General features: G+C 44.2%; 1 protein-coding gene across 1 annotated transcript in view; it reads right to left on the minus strand.

Annotated features, from left to right (window-relative positions):
* Positions 1-1709: 1709 nt before the first annotated feature.
* unm_sa1614 (un-named sa1614) overlaps positions 1710-18552 on the minus strand; it is a 106990-nt gene continuing 90147 nt past the window's right edge. The window contains exons 26-28 of the mRNA XM_063215557.1: positions 16246-16481; positions 13497-13619; positions 1710-1907 (exon numbers count right to left, since the gene is read on the minus strand). Coding sequence (XP_063071627.1) covers positions 1833-1907; positions 13497-13619; positions 16246-16481 — 434 coding nt within the window. The 3' untranslated portion in view covers positions 1710-1832. The remainder of the gene's footprint in view (positions 1908-13496; positions 13620-16245; positions 16482-18552) is intronic.

Below are 18552 nucleotides of genomic sequence, written 5' to 3' on the forward strand. Positions count from 1 at the left end.
GGTGATCAGGCTAAATATTTCAGACTTCCTGACTTTCTTGCATCGAAGCAGACAGGATACTGACACTTTTATTGGCGATTTCCCATACAGCAGGAGCCACTGATTTTTCGGACCATGTTTTCTAAACCAAACTGGAAACACCTTGGGAGTTCTCATGGAAGTTGCATGGTATGCACATGAAATGACGGGGAAAAAGGGACTGCTACTGTACATTAGACAGTACTTAGTCCGGCTTGCACATTTACACATTACTCAACACTCCTCGGTAGTATTCCACGAACCTGGCTCAGTAGTACACCAGGTTAAGTTAACTTTTGCCTCTTTTCCACTGCCGTTGTTCTGGTAGGCCAACAGCTCGACACAGCGCGACTCGGCTGCCACTTTTTGCTTTACGATTGAGCTGTGTCGTGCCTATTCGAAAAGCAAAAAGTGGCGGCCGAGTCACGCAGTGTCGAGCTGTAGGCCTACCAGAAGAACGGCAGTGGAAAAGAGGCACTAGAGGTAGAGGTAAAAGCTTAACATCTAATAGAAGAGCCCGAAGTCCTCCTTTTCTTGTGGGCCATCTACTAGCGTGTTTACCACTTCTTGTAGGTTAACTTAGTCAGGATTATCACTCAACCATGATATTGGAATACCCCTGTGCCAGAAGTAAATAAAAGTCGACATTCTTCTGTGTAGGAGCAGCAGTGTTTGCTCCTTGTTTTGGCTTGATTTAGTGGCGCCAATATGGCAAACCCTCGTTCAAACTCCAACATGCCCTCAAAAATGCACTTTCTAACTTCCTAAAATCTTAAAATGTACACATTTACATCTTACAGAGGATGGCACAGACTTCTTTTTTTATTGTTTTAGGTGAACACAATAGAAAATAAATACATAATGTTTATATAGATATATATTATTTCTGTTTTTCTCTTCACTCGAACGTGGGACATTCACATGGGGCGCACACTTCTTAAGTGTTTAAACACACACACACACACACACACACAAGTGTTTGGACGTCCTGTAGTGGCCGCACACTCTTCTTCACACTTCTTTTTAATCCTTTTCTACTCTACGCACAATCAACCACATTGTTCCCTTCATTGTGTGAGTACTGTGTTTACTGCTCCCACACTGCCTGACTCGAGCGACTGGCGGAAGGACAGACAACTTGGTTTCAAGTACTGTTTAAATGTGTTGAAAAGGGCAGTTTGGACTCCGAGGCTGCTCTCCAAGGTTTCCCATATCGCCGGCTCATCTCATCTCATCTCACCCCACTTCGCTACCTGGAGGGCAGGCAGGCGGGTGAGCCGTCATGGTGGTGGTGGTGTTGGTGGTGGTAGCTCGCCTCGCAGGACGCCTTTGTCCTCGCTGTCCGCTGCCCTTTCAGCGGTCTGGCGGGGCCCCGTACTGCACGTCGCTCAGGAGAGTGGAGTGGATGAGGCCGGGCAGAGTGGAGGCCAGAGGAGGGCGGTCCCCTGTGGCTGTTCCCAGGGAATCAGTGCCAGCCGAGGCGGAGGTGGAGGCAGAGAGGGGGCAGCGGAGGTGGAGGCAGAGAGGGGGCAGCGAATGGGGGGCAGAGAGGGGGCAGTGGAGAGGGGGCAGCAGGGTGGAGGTGGAGAGGGGGCAGCAGGGGTTGGGAGTGGAGAGGGGGCAACAGAGGTGGAGATGGAGAGGGGGCAAAAGGGGGTGGAGGAGGAGAGGGGGCAGCAGGGGGTGGGGGCGGAGAGGGGACAGAGGAGAGGGGGGAGGAGGGTGGAGGTGGAGAGGGGGCAGCGGAGGTGGAGGGGGGCTCGGCTGGTGCGGGGAGACGAGCCATCATCATCTGGTCGCATCCGAGCCGTGCGTCACTCGGACAGTGGCGAGACAAAAGAGGCGGGAAACAGACCCCTCTTGCCGGGCAGTCCCTCCACATAGCCGTGCTGACAGAGGACACAGACAAATGGAGAGAGAAGAAAGGGGAGAAACCAGAAAGAAAGAAAGAAAGGTACACAGCAGGGAGAGAGAGTCAGTGAACCTGAGGCCAGACAGTGCAGACAGATTGGGCAAGACTATCACTGACTTCAGTCCCACACAAAGACATTCACATACACGTACACACAGACATTCATACACGTACATACCCAAACACACATGCACGCACTCACATATGTATTTACTGAACACTAAACATCAGGGTTTTTTCACATTACACAAACGGTCTAAACCATTGGAATAAAAGAACATGTTTTGTTTGTGGAGTATAACTGACATAAAAGCTATGGCTTTGTACTTAGTTTGAATTAGCTGTATTAGTTTGAGTTAGTTGCAGCATTTGTTGCACTGTTGGCTCACTTGAAACACTTCACTCAAGAAAGGGTAAATGGACTATGTCTATACAGCGCCTGTACACTCCTTTGAGCACTCAAAGCACTTTGCATTGTATGCCTCACATTCACACTCTCATTCGCACACTGGCAGCAGTGGCTGCCACATAGGGTGCCACCCTGCCACCAGGAGCAAATTTGGGGTTAAGTATCTTGTTCAAGGACACATCGATGGGGTGAGGCAGAGCGGGGCTCAAACTGGTTGCCAGCAGGCTCATCTACCACCTGAGCCACCACAGCCACAGAAAAGAAATGCATTTCTCCATGCACTCTCCATTTACATTCCTGTTTATCTCACACGGTCCCAGCATCGTAGGTGTGCAGAGAGGGACGAGGTCGTGCTAAAGCACCTGCCCATTTGCCCTGCTGCTCTTTTTGAAAGTTCTTTTTTGTTGTTGTTTTTTCCCCAACAATCTATTGTGGTCTTTGTTGGCTTGATCATATAACCTATATACTGCACGTATAGCCTAGCAAGGCATGCAGAAGTTCCAAATGCCACCCCTAGCACCTGCCCCCCAAAAATGTCTGCATGCCAGTGCCCAGCATTGTGTCACTGTGACCCTTCCTGCGTTTCCTCTGTCCTGCTACTTCTCAGGGGTCCTTTGGTCTTGCTTGGGAACATACATGTATGCTGCAGTGCCCACACCCTTCCTGTAAACTACATCTAATTGTGTCGTTCCACGGCAATTGAACAAATCTCCATACACTTGTGCCGCAAAATATTCTAAAAATAGGATGTCTAGCACTTCCGGCAATGGCTGCCACGCGTATGGCTGTGTAGTTGGTGAGCTCCGCAAGCTAACAGTTTAAAATCCGCTTAAACTCGATGGAGATGGTGTAAAAATCAAAGTTTTTATGGTGTGTAGAGGCGGACAATGAGTGGAACACACAAACCCAAAAAGAATCCGAGTAGAATTAAAGTAAACCCAGGACAAGCTAAGTCGAATTCCAGCATGCTAGATGACGACCCGGACTCCATCACCACACTTCGGACTACCATGGAAGGAATCGGCAAACAGATTCAGGCTCTCCAAACTGACCTGAAAGCCGACCTACGAGCGTTTAAGGACGAGATTACAACGCAGATGAAACGTGAGGTATCTGAGCTGAGAGCCGACATTGACCAACAATTTGCGACCGTCTCCACTGAAATACAAGAGCAAGGCGAGAGGATCAACGCCAATCATGCTAGAACAGAAGAGGTGGAAGCGTGGTCTGAAGAGGCTAATGCTGTATTCTTAGAATTACTGCGAGAACAACGGCGAATGGCTGAGAAATTGGATGACTTGGAGTCAAGGTCGAGACGAAATAACCTGAGAATATACGGCATTCCAGAGGATACAGAGAAAGCAGGACAAATGATTGAATTTCTGAACGAGTGGCTAAGTTCTGAACTTTCACTTTCTGATCTCCAAATACAAAGAGCGCACAGAGCACTGACCGTAAAACCGAAACCAGATAAAGCTCCGCGCTCAGTGATCGTCAATTTCCTACAGTTCAGCACGAAGGAGCTTGTTTTGTCCAAAGCTTGGGGAAAGAAGGACATTAACATAGGAGACTGTCGAGTGTACTTCGATCATGATTACAGTGCTGGTGTAGGCCTACTGCAGCAGCGCAAGGATTACGTGCACGTGAAAGCAGCTCTCAAAGCCCAGGGCATTCGTTTCCAGACGCCGTACACGAAGATGCACATACACTGGGCCAGTGGAAAGAAAACCTACAACAGCGCGCACGAGGCGGCGGATGAGCTACGTCGGAGAGGCATAGAGATCGACTCCACACCGAAGGAACCAACAGGCAACTCCCTACTAGAGCGTCTAAGATCTACAGCCCTCTCCTCCTGGCGTCGAGTTGAAGGCAGAAGTGCAGCGGACGCAAGCAAGCGTGCAAGAAAAAAACTTCAAGAGTTTCAGCACAACACCAGTGAGGGAGAAGATGCACGCAGAGGGACTGAATAACGATGATTGGAAATAAGATCAAAAGGGTAATGATTCATAGTTTATTATGGGGTTTAACTAAAGGGTAAAATAAATATAATGGGTTGAGGTTTTTTTCTTCTTCTCTTTTTGGACTGTTTGCTTGGGGAAGATAATTAATATCTTCACTAGTATGAGTAAGTCGCTCCCTAGTGGATGGACTCTCAATGCTGGACGGGGGCCCTTTCCCTGTGACAGGTTTTTTCCCCCAACACAAAAGAGGTGTCGGCTTATAATAAGAGATGTCGACATCTTTTCTTGGAAGTCACCATTAGCATTTAATAAGCAATATTTTCTTTATTTGTTTTGTAAATGTTCATACAATGTTCATGTTTGTTCAACTGTTGGCCTAAGGGGATGTATAAGAAAGAATAGTGTAATTTTCTATGATGAACACAACACCTGAAGAATTGAGGTTCATATCCTTAAATGTAAATGGTCTAGGAAACCCAGTCAAACGAGCTAAGGTAATGAGAAAAACTGAAAAAAGAAAGGCTTCAAATATGTTTTCTACAGGAAACCCACTTGTCAAAAATTGAACATGAGAAACTGAAAAGGTTTGGATTTAGACAAACATATTATAATTCTTATTCTAATACACGCCAGAGGGGCGTAGCAATCTTGATATCAAACTCACTCACATTTGAATGCATTAAGGAAATAAAGGATAAGGAGGGGCGGTATATTATAGTTAAGGGGAGAATTGAACAGACCACAGTAACACTGGTAAATGTATATGCACCACCAGAAGCAGATAGGGAATGCTTTAAATCTTTGTTTGATACTATAGCATTAGAAACTGAAGGAATATGCATCGCTGGAGGGGACTACAATGCAATTCTTAACTATGGTCTTGACACAACAAGTAAGAAAAGAAGCAAAACACACATCTCAAAGCTGATCAATAATACAATAGAGGAAATGGGTTTCTTTGATGTCTGGAGGGAATTACACCCATTAGAGAAGGATTATAGTCACTACTCTGCCACGCATTCTGTTTTACTCCAGAATAGACTACTTTTTCATGCAAAAAGAAGACAGAGATAGAGTAAAAAAATGTGAAATAGGTGTGACTGATGTATCTGACCACAGTGCATTATACTTAACCATTTGCTTACAAGTTAGAAGAAGAGACACTTTGTGGCGACTTAATATAGGAATATTAAATAATGAGGCCATAATCAATCAAATCCAAACAGAAATAGAAAATTACCTTCAAGATAATGACAATGGGAAAAACAGATCCAATAATGCTTTGGGATGCCCTTAAGGCAGTGCTACGAGGAAAGCTGATTGCAATCACTAGTAGCCTTAAGAAAGCAAGAATGGCATATTACCAGTACCTTCTTACAGAACTGAAGACGACAGAAATAAGCCACAAATTACAACCAAACGATGAAAACCAACAAAAGCTGAAAGAAACCAGAAATAAAATAGGTGAAACTCTTACAGCAAGAAGTACAGGCAAAAGCACGATATTTGAAACAGTCATACTACGAAGTAGGCCCAAAAGCAGCTAAATTACTGGCAAGAAAGCTGCGCAAGCAGCAAGCAGAAAGAGTGATTCACAGATAAAAAGACCCCATTTCAAATCAGCTTAAATATGAATCAAAAGAGATTGAAAAAGTATTCAGGAATTATTATGTGGATCTCTATTCACAGAAAAAGAGCTATTAATGGAAAAAGAAATAAAAGCCTTTTTGGACAAACTGGATCTACCATCTATAGGTGAGAGTCAAAATAGAACGCTAGTCTCAGAGATAACTACTGATGAAATTACAAATGCAATAGGACACCTAAAGACATCAAAGTCACCAGGTAGTGATGGTTTTCCCGCCGAGTGGTATAAGAAATTTAAAAAAGTCTTATCCCCTGTTCTTCTCACTACATTCAATTGGATTTTACAAGAAAATTGTATACCTCCATCATGGAAGGAAGCAATTATTACTGTGCTCCCTAAAGCTCAAAAGAATACAGAATTATGTGAGAATTATAGGCCAATATCAATTCTTAATATTGACTATAAATTATATACCTCCATATTAGCACAAAGGTTACAAACCTTTGTACCAGACATAATAGATGAAGACCAAACAGGCTTTGTTAGGGGGCGCCAAACCCAAGACAATATTAGAAGAACACTGCTTATAATAAATAGAATTAACAAATATAAATCACCATTAGCATTGATTAGCTTGGATGCTATGAAAGCCTTTGACTTAGTAATCTGGGACTTCCTGTATATGACCTTGGAGAAATTTGGATTTAAAAAGAAAAGCATACAATGTATCAAAGCTATTTACAATGAACCCTCAGCTAGAATAAAAATTAATGGCTCCCTGTCAAGTAAATTTACACTGGAGAGAGGGACTAGACAGGGCTGCTGTTTAAGCCCCACCCTATTCGCCATTTACATAGAACCCTTAGCCCAAATGATTAGGGAAGACATACTATTGAGTGGAGTGAAAATTAATCATAAAAAATATGTGATTAGTCTCTTTGCTGATGACGTTTTGATATATTTGAAAGATCCTGTCAGTCACTTTGGTAGGCTGTTACAGATCCTGGAAAGATTTGGTGACTGCTCTGGGTACAGACTTAATATGTCAAAGACACAGACCCTTCTGTTTCACACCACTCCCTCACCTGAACTCAAAGAACATAAACTAAATTGGGAAGCCAACTCGATCAAGTATCTTGGAGTAAATATTACTAAAAATCCCTCTGATTTATATAAAAATAACTATGATGAGGTCAATAATATGATAAGGTCAGATATGGAACGTTGGTCCACTTACCCTATGGACCTAACCGACAGGATCAATGTAGTTAAGATGAATATCCAACCCAGGCTATTATACCTATATCAATCACTTCCAATACAAATTCCACAAACACAGTTTACTAAGTGGGACAAATTAATATCTAGATTTATTTGGGAGGGCAAAAGACCTAGAGTGCGCTTTACCACTCTTCAATTACCCAAGTTCAGGGGGGGACTGGCACTTCCAAACTTAAGAGAGTATTTTTACTGCAGCTCAAATCCGTCCATATTGAATTTGTGCTGTACTAACTTTGTTGCTCATTGGAAAGATATAGAAACAATAGTTACACATGCCCTATTCAAACGTTTATTGGTGAGGAGGGCGCTCCCCCTCAAGTTAGGCAAGAGATGGATCCAATATCATTGTTTACTTTAGATACATGGCACTCTGTTTGTAAAACGCTTAAAATTTGATGATGGCTAGGTCTTTTAAAATGGATTGCACATGACAAGAAATTTACTCCAGGATCCATTGACACAAACGTACAAATACTGGGTAGACAAAGGTATAACTGCAATGTGTACCATTACAAAGGAGGGGAATATGGTTAGCTTTCAAGAAATGAAAGACGTATTTGGTTTAGCAAATGCAGACCTATTTAGGTATCTGCAAGTGAGGGACTACTACCTAAAAAGAGATTAAAAAAGATGAGGTGCATCCCCTCATTAACATGTTTGTAACATCTTACCAGCGATTTACCCCCAAAGCAATCTCAAAACTATATCTATGTATATTGGGAAGTGGGAAGCACTCCACAATATATGTCAAATCTAAATGGGAAAAAGAATTGGAGGAGGAAATTCTAGATGAGACCTGGTTTGATATGTGGAAAAATCATCAAACCACAACACAATCACATAAATGGAGGGAATTTGCTTGGAAAAATCAGATCCGCTTTTTTTATCACTCCCCCAAATAACAAGCAAACAGACCTCGCAGCAACTACAATGCTGGAGAAAATGCGGAGAAATGGCACCACATCACACACACATTTTTTTGGAGTTGCAAGACACTAGAAACCATTTTGGTGTCAAGTACATGAGGTCTTGTGTGGGGTTTTGGGTTACAATGTCCCTTTTACTTGCAAGATTCTTTATCTTGGGCACTTGGAAGAATCTGTATCTTTTGAAGACCAATATTTGGTTAAAATACTCCTCATTGCAAGCAAAAAGTCCATTACAAAAAACTGGTGGAAACCGGACACACCAAGTAAAGGGCAATGGGTTTCTATAATTAAAGAAATTCAAGGGATGGAAAAGATGACATACAAATTGAAACTGAAAGAAGAGTTGTATGAAAGAAACTGGGTGAAATGGATACATTATACAGAAATGTGAACGCAATGTAATTTTTATACTTCATACCATAGTCACTAAACACCCCATTGTTAAATAGGCCCTTCCTTAATGTTCTTGTATTTTTTTTTTTTTTTTTGTTAACTTATTTTTGCTTAAAAAATCTGTTTTATTTTACTTTAATATATCTGAATATATACATGTACATAGATTAAGTATATTAAGCTACCCATTGTATGAAGAATAAACATGTATGTAAATGTTTTTTTTTTTATTTGAAGTGGAACGTCAATAAAAATAAAGTTTAAAAAAAAAAAAAAAATAGGATGTCTAAGGAAATGGCTGTTCCTTAGGGGGTGTTGTTCAGCCATTGTTTTTCTGCAAAGTTCTGAAGGCCATAGTGTAAGAGCTGTACAATATGGAAGGCTTACAGTTAGCATGCTGGAACATGAATAGGTGAAGTCTGCAGGAAAATGCTTAGGTTTGCTCTAGATGCTCCCACATCTTCACAGTCCCTCAAAGTTGATGAACACGTAATTGCAGTATTTTGCTGTGCTCTGCTTGGACCTTCAGAAGACATACTTCTGCTCAACATAGGCCTTTTCTGTTCTTCCTTGAGATTAGTAGAAACACTTTCTGAAAAGTCAATGACCATAGAAGAAATATCATCAGTCTGAACAGCAGGCTTCTGAAACCTGGAAAATCATTTTCAAATCTCATTTTTAGAGCACACATCCCTTGTGGAAATGTACACATTTTCCCGAATGTTTCGTGACCTGTTTATTTTGGGCTTCCATGCCCATGGGGAAACAGGTTTGAGTCCAGCCCAGGGACGTAGCAGCAAATTTTGGGCCCTATGTAGGCTACAATCAGCTCCAATGGACCCCCCGGCCATACATCTTAATAACTGTGTGACTGTATGGGCCCCCTATATACCTGTACATGGGGCCCTAGTGACTCCTAACCTGGTCAAACCTAACCCCCCTGAACGACACCCCTGGTCCAGCCTAGGTAATTTCCCCAGCCTACCCCAACTATTGCTCTACTATCTTCCTATGATCTTTACTGTCCTATCCACAACAATGGCAAAAAGCCCTTAAATAAGGCTTAGAAAATATTTGAGAAACACTGACGATCTGATGTGACGTACTGTATCTATTGGAGGAAGATTAAACATAGGCAGAGTTTAGTAGGAACCTCTTTGTCAGTGGACTGTGACTTTGTCCTTGTTTTTTTGAGAAGGTTAGCCTCTGAAATGATAGTTGCACAACATGTAGGGTCTGTCTTGTTTGACATCCATGGCAGTATCGTGGCCAAGCAAACTATGTACAGGTAAGGTTTTCAGTTTCAGTGTCTGACAATCTTTGAGCAACACTGACAGGTATGATGAGATGCACCAGTGAGAGACACAAGACAGGCAGGAAGGCTGCCAGGGCGAGAGGCAAGCAGGAGCACAGTACGTAAGTATTGCCTCCACACTACACCACACGTTTGGCTCTCTGAAATGACAATACACAACATCTGGGGTCTGTCTTCTTTGATATTACATTACATTACACTTAGCTGATGCTTTTCTTTTATCCAAAGTGACTTACACTTATTTTAAGTACAGGGTATTGGTTACAGTCCCTGGAGCAGTGTGGGGTTAAGTGCCTTGCTCAAGGGCACCTCAGCCATGGGGTGTGGTGGTGAGTGGTAAGGGTGGGATTCGATTCTGTACTCCTCTTATCTAAAACCCACCTCTTTAACCGCTAGACCACGGCTGCCCCTCACATCAGCGTACATCAGTAGCATGGCATGCACTATAGATATCCAAGACCAAACGCTGCACTCAGTGGCCCCGAGTGAAAGACATGAGACAGGCAGGTAAGGCAGCCAGCAACCGCCCAGGGCAAGAGGCAGGAAAACCCTATCATGGAAGACTGATTGGGTTGATTAAACTGTAATTCAGTTATCTTGGCATAGCAGGCATTGGTTTAGAGGCTCACCCCCGATGACCACTCTAGTGTGATTTTTATTGTGTCCCCTGCCCTGGCAAGGACAGGAGGCCATTTGGTCACTTCACCAGTATTTAAGGATATGATAAGGAATTGCTCAGGGAGTCATTTGCTCCCACACACATACAGGGTGTGTGCGTCTCCCTTTCTCTCTCTCTCGCTCACCGAAAAATGAATTTATTTAGGCTTATGTGTCTTTGATTTAACTGTATTCATCCTGTATCACTTACTAATAGCCCTGTGTTAAGTGTAATGGTTAACTTGCATTTGGTCATTTACAGTATGATTCATTGATTTGTACTTTGCAATCTCAGTGAATGACAAAAGACCAATAAAGGTCGGCGTCTGCGCCTTGAACTTAATACTCGTGTATTGCTTGGTGCGTGCACTCCCAAAAAGTAGTAATCACTCAAGATAATGGAAAAAAGGAGGCGCACACAAGACTTGTGTGAAAATCTACTACTGGAGACATTGAGAATGGACTAGCTCCGAATCGTCTGTTTCTCCAGTTGACTGTAGACTTGTCTTGTTTAATTTCGGCTTCAATACACTTTTTCACACAAGTCTTGTGTGCGCCTCCTTTTTTTCCATTATCTTGAGCGATTACTACTTTGTAATCTCCTCATGTGTCATCATGCTATTCATGTGTCCTTAGTTATTAATACTTCTGTTCAAAGATAAGCACCTCCTTTTGCCATTGGATGGAGAAACTCTTTACAAGGCAGTAAGGGAAAGGTCAGGACAGGAGTGCAATGAGTAAGACCATGGCCATAACTACCATTGAGGACACAGACATCATGTCCTCTGTATTTAGATTTTTAAGAAATGATAAATTTATCTATGATGAAAATCGACCGATGATCAACAATGATAATTTTTGTCTGTGTATGCCGACCTCATATATCCTCAAGACAGTGATTGATGAAAATAGACTTTGAAAATGTCTCGTTAAGGCCCTGAGTAAGACCTCCACTGCACTGCCCTACAAAGGCGAAGTGCAGTAACTACATATTTTGGCAAAATTGAGTTAAGACTGGAAAAAGGTCTTCATTAACAATATTTTATTTTGTGAATAAATAGCCATATGGTCAAAATAAGTCATAAAAATGAAATATTGTTATGTCAAAGTTGCAGTAACTGCTATATCCAACCTACTGCCAAGGCTTTGAAGGCATTTTTCTCACTTTCACTGTTGGCGTAGTTACTGCACTTTGAAGGGCAGTACAGTACACACGTCTCATTCGGAAGAACACTGTCGACTGGCAAACTGACTGACTGACTGACGTACTGACAGATTGCCAGACTGGTGAGGAGCACCACTACACTGCTGCTCACCACATCACCCTCCCCCTCAGAGTGGCAGCTGCTGCCTCTTCTGACACTGAAGAGTGAGGTGAGGACAGCAAGGGAGAAATATAAAAACTAGAGGAAGAGAGAGAGAGAGAGAGAGAGAGAGAGAGAGAGAGAGAGAGAGAGAGAGAGAGAGAGAGAGAGAGAGAGAGAGAGAGAGAATGGAAGATTGCACACACTAACATTTGTGTATCAGTATAGATGTTTTTTTTTGTTCATCAACACGGTGTTGTGAGGAGGGGCAAGACACTAGCAGCCAACCACGTGAGCTAATTTTTTGACCATCAGAGGTTTCCAACAATCAGAGGTTGAGTTATGCGCAGCTAGTTTCACGCAGTCAGGAGAAAACAAACATTTAGAACCCATGTATATCTGAGTGTGAAAACAGAGGAATGTCACCAGAAACTAATGCTAGATGTGTGACAGGGAGTAGAGGAGGGTTTGGATGTGACAAATAGTGGATGCATATTTGCAGTGTGGCATTGGAATGTGTAAAATGAGACACTACAAAAACAGGAAATGTGTGCATGTGAGCCAGGGGAAAGAAAGATCTTGACAAGAGAGAGAAGCTGTGCCCCACCTACGGTATCTGTGTGTGTGTGTGTGTGTGTGTGTGTGTGTGTGTGTGTGTGTGTGTGTGTGTGTGTGTGTGTGTGTGTGTGTGTGTGTGTGTGTGTGTGTGTGTGTGTGTGTGTGTGTGTGTACATGTGTGAGTGTGTGTGCGTGTGTGTGTGTGCGTGTATCTGTGTGTACGTGTCCGTGTCCTCCCAAAATCAGAACTCAGAGTGCCCTCCGTGTTCAGACAAACAGACCGTCAGGCGGCAAGGGTGAGGCAGTAACAGTATCGGAGGTGAACGGCCCAGAGGACACGGCAAGGTCAGCTCTGACCTCCCTATCTTCTCTCACATTACTCTCTCTCTCTCTCTCTCTCTCTCTCTCTCTCTCTCTCTCTGTCTCTCTCTCTCTCTCTCTCTCTCTCTCTCTCTCTCTCTCTCTCTCTCTCTCCCCCTGTTTTCTCCTCCTCCAGCTCTTTTCCAGCAGTTTTGGTTGTACTTTGCTTCTTGCATGAGCACATATGAAGAGCTCTTTTCCAAACGCTATAACCACCATTTTTTACTTTTTGCATTTTAATATTGGAATGGACTGTTAAGGAGTCCTATCATCTATGTATAAATTCTTGCCATTCAAATGTTTTGAGAACATACTTTTTAAACCTCTATAAAATGCATTTTGCAATGCAATTCAATGGAATGCGCAATTTAAAAATGTCACTTTCCCAACATTCTATAAAATGGTTATATCTCATTTTGGAAAAGAGCTCTTCAAATAATGCTGTGCAAATTACATGAGGGATCTATGGTTAAAATCAGGCTTATTTACTGAACGGTATGGCTGGATTGGCCATGGATTGGCATGCATTTGGCATTTGCCAGCTGGACTGCTGGTGATTTTGGCCTGGCCCTTCCCTCATTGGTATCAGTCCTTGTGCCGCTACAGGAGCCCTCTTTGAGATAGATATTAATAAATATTAAAAAGCATTTTGGCTGTTAGGGTTCAAATATCTCATATTTGATGAGCACATTTTTGTCAAACGCTTCATTGTCTATCTCAAAGCCTGTTGTACTGGTCTTGTCTAAAAATGCTTGGCCTGCTTTTTCAGCCCAGTTCAGCCCACCAAGGGGCTTTGACTTTTGATACCTACCCACCAATCAGAGTCCTCTTCTCCGAGCACCACCAGCACCTCTCCCTCATTGAACGTCAGCTCGTCATGGTGGTCAGCTACGCAGTCATATACAGCCTTCACTCGCCGCAGCTTTGACTTAGCCTGCAAAATACACACACGTATGCACGTACACAGGCACGCACGCACACAGGCACGCACACAGGCACGCACACAGGCACGCACACACACACACACACACACACACACACACACACACACACACACACACACACACACACACACACACACACACACACACACACACACACACACACACACACACACACACACACACACACACACACACACAGCATTATCATCTTCATCCCATTATCAGAAGAGGTACTCCTCACTTAGCAGGTGGCTTTCACATGTCATACATGCAAAGAAAGTAGATTGGAGAAGAATGCTTGCTGGCTGAAAAATGCATTGGCCACGGTGTAGTACGGGGGTGTAGCACGGGGGGATTGTAGCACAGGGGGTGTAGCACGGCGGTGTAGCCTGAGGACACGGTGCAAATGGGCAGTGAGTGTGATGCCATGATGGATAAAAAAATGTGACTCCGGAAACTCCAATCAGTCCGGATGTCCAGAATTTGAATTGCATTGTACTCTAGGTGCGGGCGGCTGCTGCCAGTTCTGGCCCCGGTTGAAAAAGGATGTCTGGTTGTCAATGTTCAGATTGTGGCCAAATTAACTACAACTGTCAGTCAGCGTTCATTGCAGGGGATAATTAAGGACATCTGACAAAAAATTCACGGTGTCCTATGACCTGTTCAACACTCCAGCCCTAGCGGTATTGGCATTGCACTTTACCATGCTGCCAGTACTGACAGTAGAAGAAGAAAGGGACTCCGCTTGCAACCATGCTGTACTACACTCTTGACGTAAGTGAGCTGACTTCTCTCTAGTGTCTTTGCTTTCATGTATCATAACAGAGTCTAGAACTGTAGTCCAGTGTTTCGCTTCCCTCGAACTGACACGCGAATGATTTGCTGCTACTGTACTTGTGTCACAGCTGAAACTACTATGCTGAGAGTGCAACTGTAACCACGTACAGTTTGACTGTTGGAGGTCGATATGAACCACATCAACAGGAATCCCCTCCCACGGAAGTCACGACAGTTACCCAACCGTCCTAACCACACCTGCCACTGTGTGGGTGACTGGGTGACTGGGTGTGTGTTTTTAGTCATTTTGACAGCAACACAAAAAAGAGCCAGGACCCCACCTACGTCCCCACCTAGAGTATGTGCGTACAAGTAGAGGTCGTAAGTGTAGGTCTTTCATGTAGAGACACTATATCACATGTTTGGTGGACAAGTGTCATGTGTAATGACAATGAAATTGAGTCTACAGTAAATGTCTTATCTACACATGCCAATAATAGACTGGGCGTTTTGCTTTCCTAAATGACTCAACACACGATGTACACGCTGTTACGGACCTGTGGGGCTTGCTTGCTCCCACTTGCTGGGATAACAGAGTACAGGTGCAAAAGTACAGGTGCAGTACAGCCAGAGAGGTACCAGTCTCACTGGTACAGCAGTACAGGTGTAACGTAGCCTGATTATCATCGACTTTCAAATCTCTTCGAGAATTGGTCTGACCAAGAGCATAACAATTAGCATTTCCCAAACGGCATTTCCAAAACGGCCTCCCTTGGTTTGCTAATGATTGTTTGCTTCCCAACAAAGTGGGAGGAGTTCCTGTATTTGCGGGAACTCAGAGAGTACTTGCATTGCTCTTGACCTGACTGGTAGCAACGCTGAAGCTGTTGTGTCACTAGGAGGGCACGGCCTGGCTAGGTGCAACGTGGCTCTCTACTTGCTTGTGTGAAGGGGGCATGCGGCAAATGATTGCCTCGACTTCTTCAGGGGCTTTAAAATAATAGCCGACCGGTGCCCACCGCCTTCTCCTCCTCTCTCACCTCTTTTTCACATTTTTTTCTTTCCTTCACACCAAACCTTAGTATTTCTCATATTTTGCACACACTTTTTGTTCACATCTACTTACAGTACTTCACTTCAAAACATTGACTTAACTTTGTCTTTAATAAATACATTCAGAGAGGCATGTCCCGAGGCAGAGGCAGAAAAGGCAGAGTAAGAAGCAAATGCAGATAGAAATACTACAAATAGAGAGTCAGCTGTAGAGACAGAGATACTGTATAACAGGCAGAGGCAGAGGCAGAGTCAGCAACACCAGGCAAAGACAGAGACAGCATAGGCAGACGCAGAACAGGCTGGGGCAGAGAGAGAGAGAGAGAGAGAGAGAGAGAGAGAGAGAGAGAGAGAGAGAGAGAGAGAGAGAGAGAGAGAGAGAGAGGCAGACAGACAGAGAGAGAGGCAGACAGACAGACAGGCAGACAGACAGAACAGGCAGAACAGGCTGGGGCAGAGAGAGAGAGAGAGAGAGAGAGAGAGAGAGAGAGAGAGAGAGAGAGAGAGAGAGAGAGAGGCAGACAGACAGAGAGAGAGGCAGACAGACAGACAGGCAGACAGACCGAACAGAGAGAACAGGCTGGGGCAGAGAGAGAGAGAGAGAGAGAGAGAGAGAGAGAGAGAGAGAGAGAGAGAGGGAGAGAGAGAGGCAGACAGACAGACAGACAGGCAGACAGACAGACCGAACAGATGGGTAGAGGTCAGACCAGGCAAAGACAGAGGCAAAGACAAAAGCAGAGGAAGTGATCAGTGAGGCAGGATGGATGTGACACGCGAGTCACCCACCGTAGCTCTCCTCGGCAACGGATGCGGTGGGTTGCCATGGTGACAGGAGGAGGAGGAGGAGGAGGAGCCGTTGGACTCCATGCTGAAGGAGCGCGTGGGGGAGACGGGAGGCCCAGACCCCCCCAGGCAGAGGCTCAGGCCCCCCAGGCCTCCGCTGCTGCTGCCCGTCTGGTGGGGGGGCGTCTGGTACAGCAGGTGAGTGGGGGTCAGGCTGCTCTCACCGTCTGCTCGGTAGCCTGGGGCAAGGGAAAAAGACACAGGAAAGAAACACGTCAACACCAATATGAAGGTCAAAACGTGCATACAAAACTCACACAACGGTAAGACGTGAAAGTTACTTTCACCACTGGAAACAACATACACACACACACTACAGTATATACACACTATACACACGCAGTCTCCACACACGCATACACGCATGCACGCACGCGCACACACGCGCACGCGCACACACACACACACACACACACACACACACACACACACACACACACACAATCAAGCAGGGTGGAGTGTAGGCTTTCTTTTATATCTACACATCAATCTAGGCCAGCTAATGCTATGAGGGGAAAAACATACAAAATAAAGCTAGCGCTGGAAAGTAGCATATCTTGTGTCAGCACAACAGGTTTATATAAATATGCAGAAAAGAACATGATGCAGACATGCTTCAGAAAGAACAACTTCACCCTCAGGTAAAATCAACACTTCTTAAAACCTTAATTTATTTCTCAAAGGGATCGTGTTATTTTCACTTTTCTTGCCAGCTGAGTTCTCATGATGTTGTTGCAAGGGCGGATTTCCTGTAATTAAACAGTGCAGCACAGCATGGAAACTGTCTAACGCTTGCTGTGATTACAGATACAGCTGATAGGGGGGAGATAGAGGGGTCAGTTGTCCTGGGCACAGGGAGAGAGGAGGCCCAGATGTGGGTCCTCATTACATTATACAGTGGGGGAGGGTGTGTGTGTGTGTGTGTGTGTGTGTGTGTGTGTGTGTGTGTGTGTGTGTGTGTGTGTGTGTGTGTGTGTGTGTGTGTGTGTGTGTGTGAGTGTGTGTGTGTGTGTGTGTGTGTGTGTGTGTGTGTGTGTGTGTGTGTGTGTGTGTGTGTGTGTGTGTGTGTGTGTTGTGTGTGTGTGTGTGTGAGTGTGTGTGTGTGTATGTGTGAGTGTGTATGTGTGTGTCAGTCTTCAATACATTGTATGTATTGGGGGGGGGGGGGGGGGGTCCTTTCAGTTGTCACCCTGCCTGGTTACAGAGACCCGGCCGTCAGCTGAAAGATCAAAGTTGTAGGATTTCTGCAAGATAGGATATAGTATGAGGCGCTCAAGATTGCAATTTCTATTCTGTATTCATTTATACATTAATCATATTTATAGAATGCCAACGCGTTTTGGATCCATATGGCCTTCTTCAGGGCGTATTGTATTGTAGGATTTCTCCCATCTCCCTTTTCTACCATCTATCTCCTATCAATCTCACGTCACACACCAAATCATTGCAACCACTGTCATGGTTGTTTGTGAGTTATATTGTGTCATAGCAAGGGGAAAACGAGAAATTCGGAATGGTGTTTGTGTGTCCTTTTTCTTGGTAAGGCCAGAGAGTTAAAGATGGTGCAGAATGGCATTTTGACCATTCCTACACATGCAGACAGATTTCTAAAATGTAAAGCTGGAATGACCACTTTTGACTGTGGTGGTGGTGGCGGTGGTAAATATTTGTGAAAAAAGGAAAACACAGCCCCAGCCATGGCTCAAACAACTAGGGCATTGACTGTTACGTCAGGGGACCCCGGGTTCAATTCTGGACTGATGTCAATTCCAGATCCTGTCCCTCTCGCTTACTGTCACCATCTCACAGTGTCCTATCAAATAAGGGCATAAAAATACTGTATAACACTTAAAGAAAAGTTACACAATGAACGATATACTACTGTATGTTGCACACCTGAACGATTTGAAACACTGACTAAATCTGTGAACGCCTTGTACCAGTAATTCTGACATGAATCACTACAGTACAGCACAAGGGAAGACATGGCTGTTAGTAGAGCAGCACAAAGGAGACGGAGATGGGAAACAGCTGTCAACCAAATAGACCACTAACAGCCGTCACAAAATCATGGGGTCTTCCATATATTATATGTACATCTGTGTTCCAGATCGCTCCCCTTCCCCACCCCGCTGTCAGTGGAAAAAGTGACGAAGTGGAATCACAGTGTGAGGGGTGATGAGGGACACATGTTGGTTAAAGTTGACTCTGGAAGCCTTTCAAAACCTCTCTCCTGCTCCCCCGTTCACT

The sequence above is a fragment of the Engraulis encrasicolus genome, chromosome 14 (assembly GCF_034702125.1).
Source record: "Engraulis encrasicolus isolate BLACKSEA-1 chromosome 14, IST_EnEncr_1.0, whole genome shotgun sequence".
NCBI classification, from domain to species: Eukaryota; Metazoa; Chordata; class Actinopteri; order Clupeiformes; family Engraulidae; genus Engraulis; species Engraulis encrasicolus.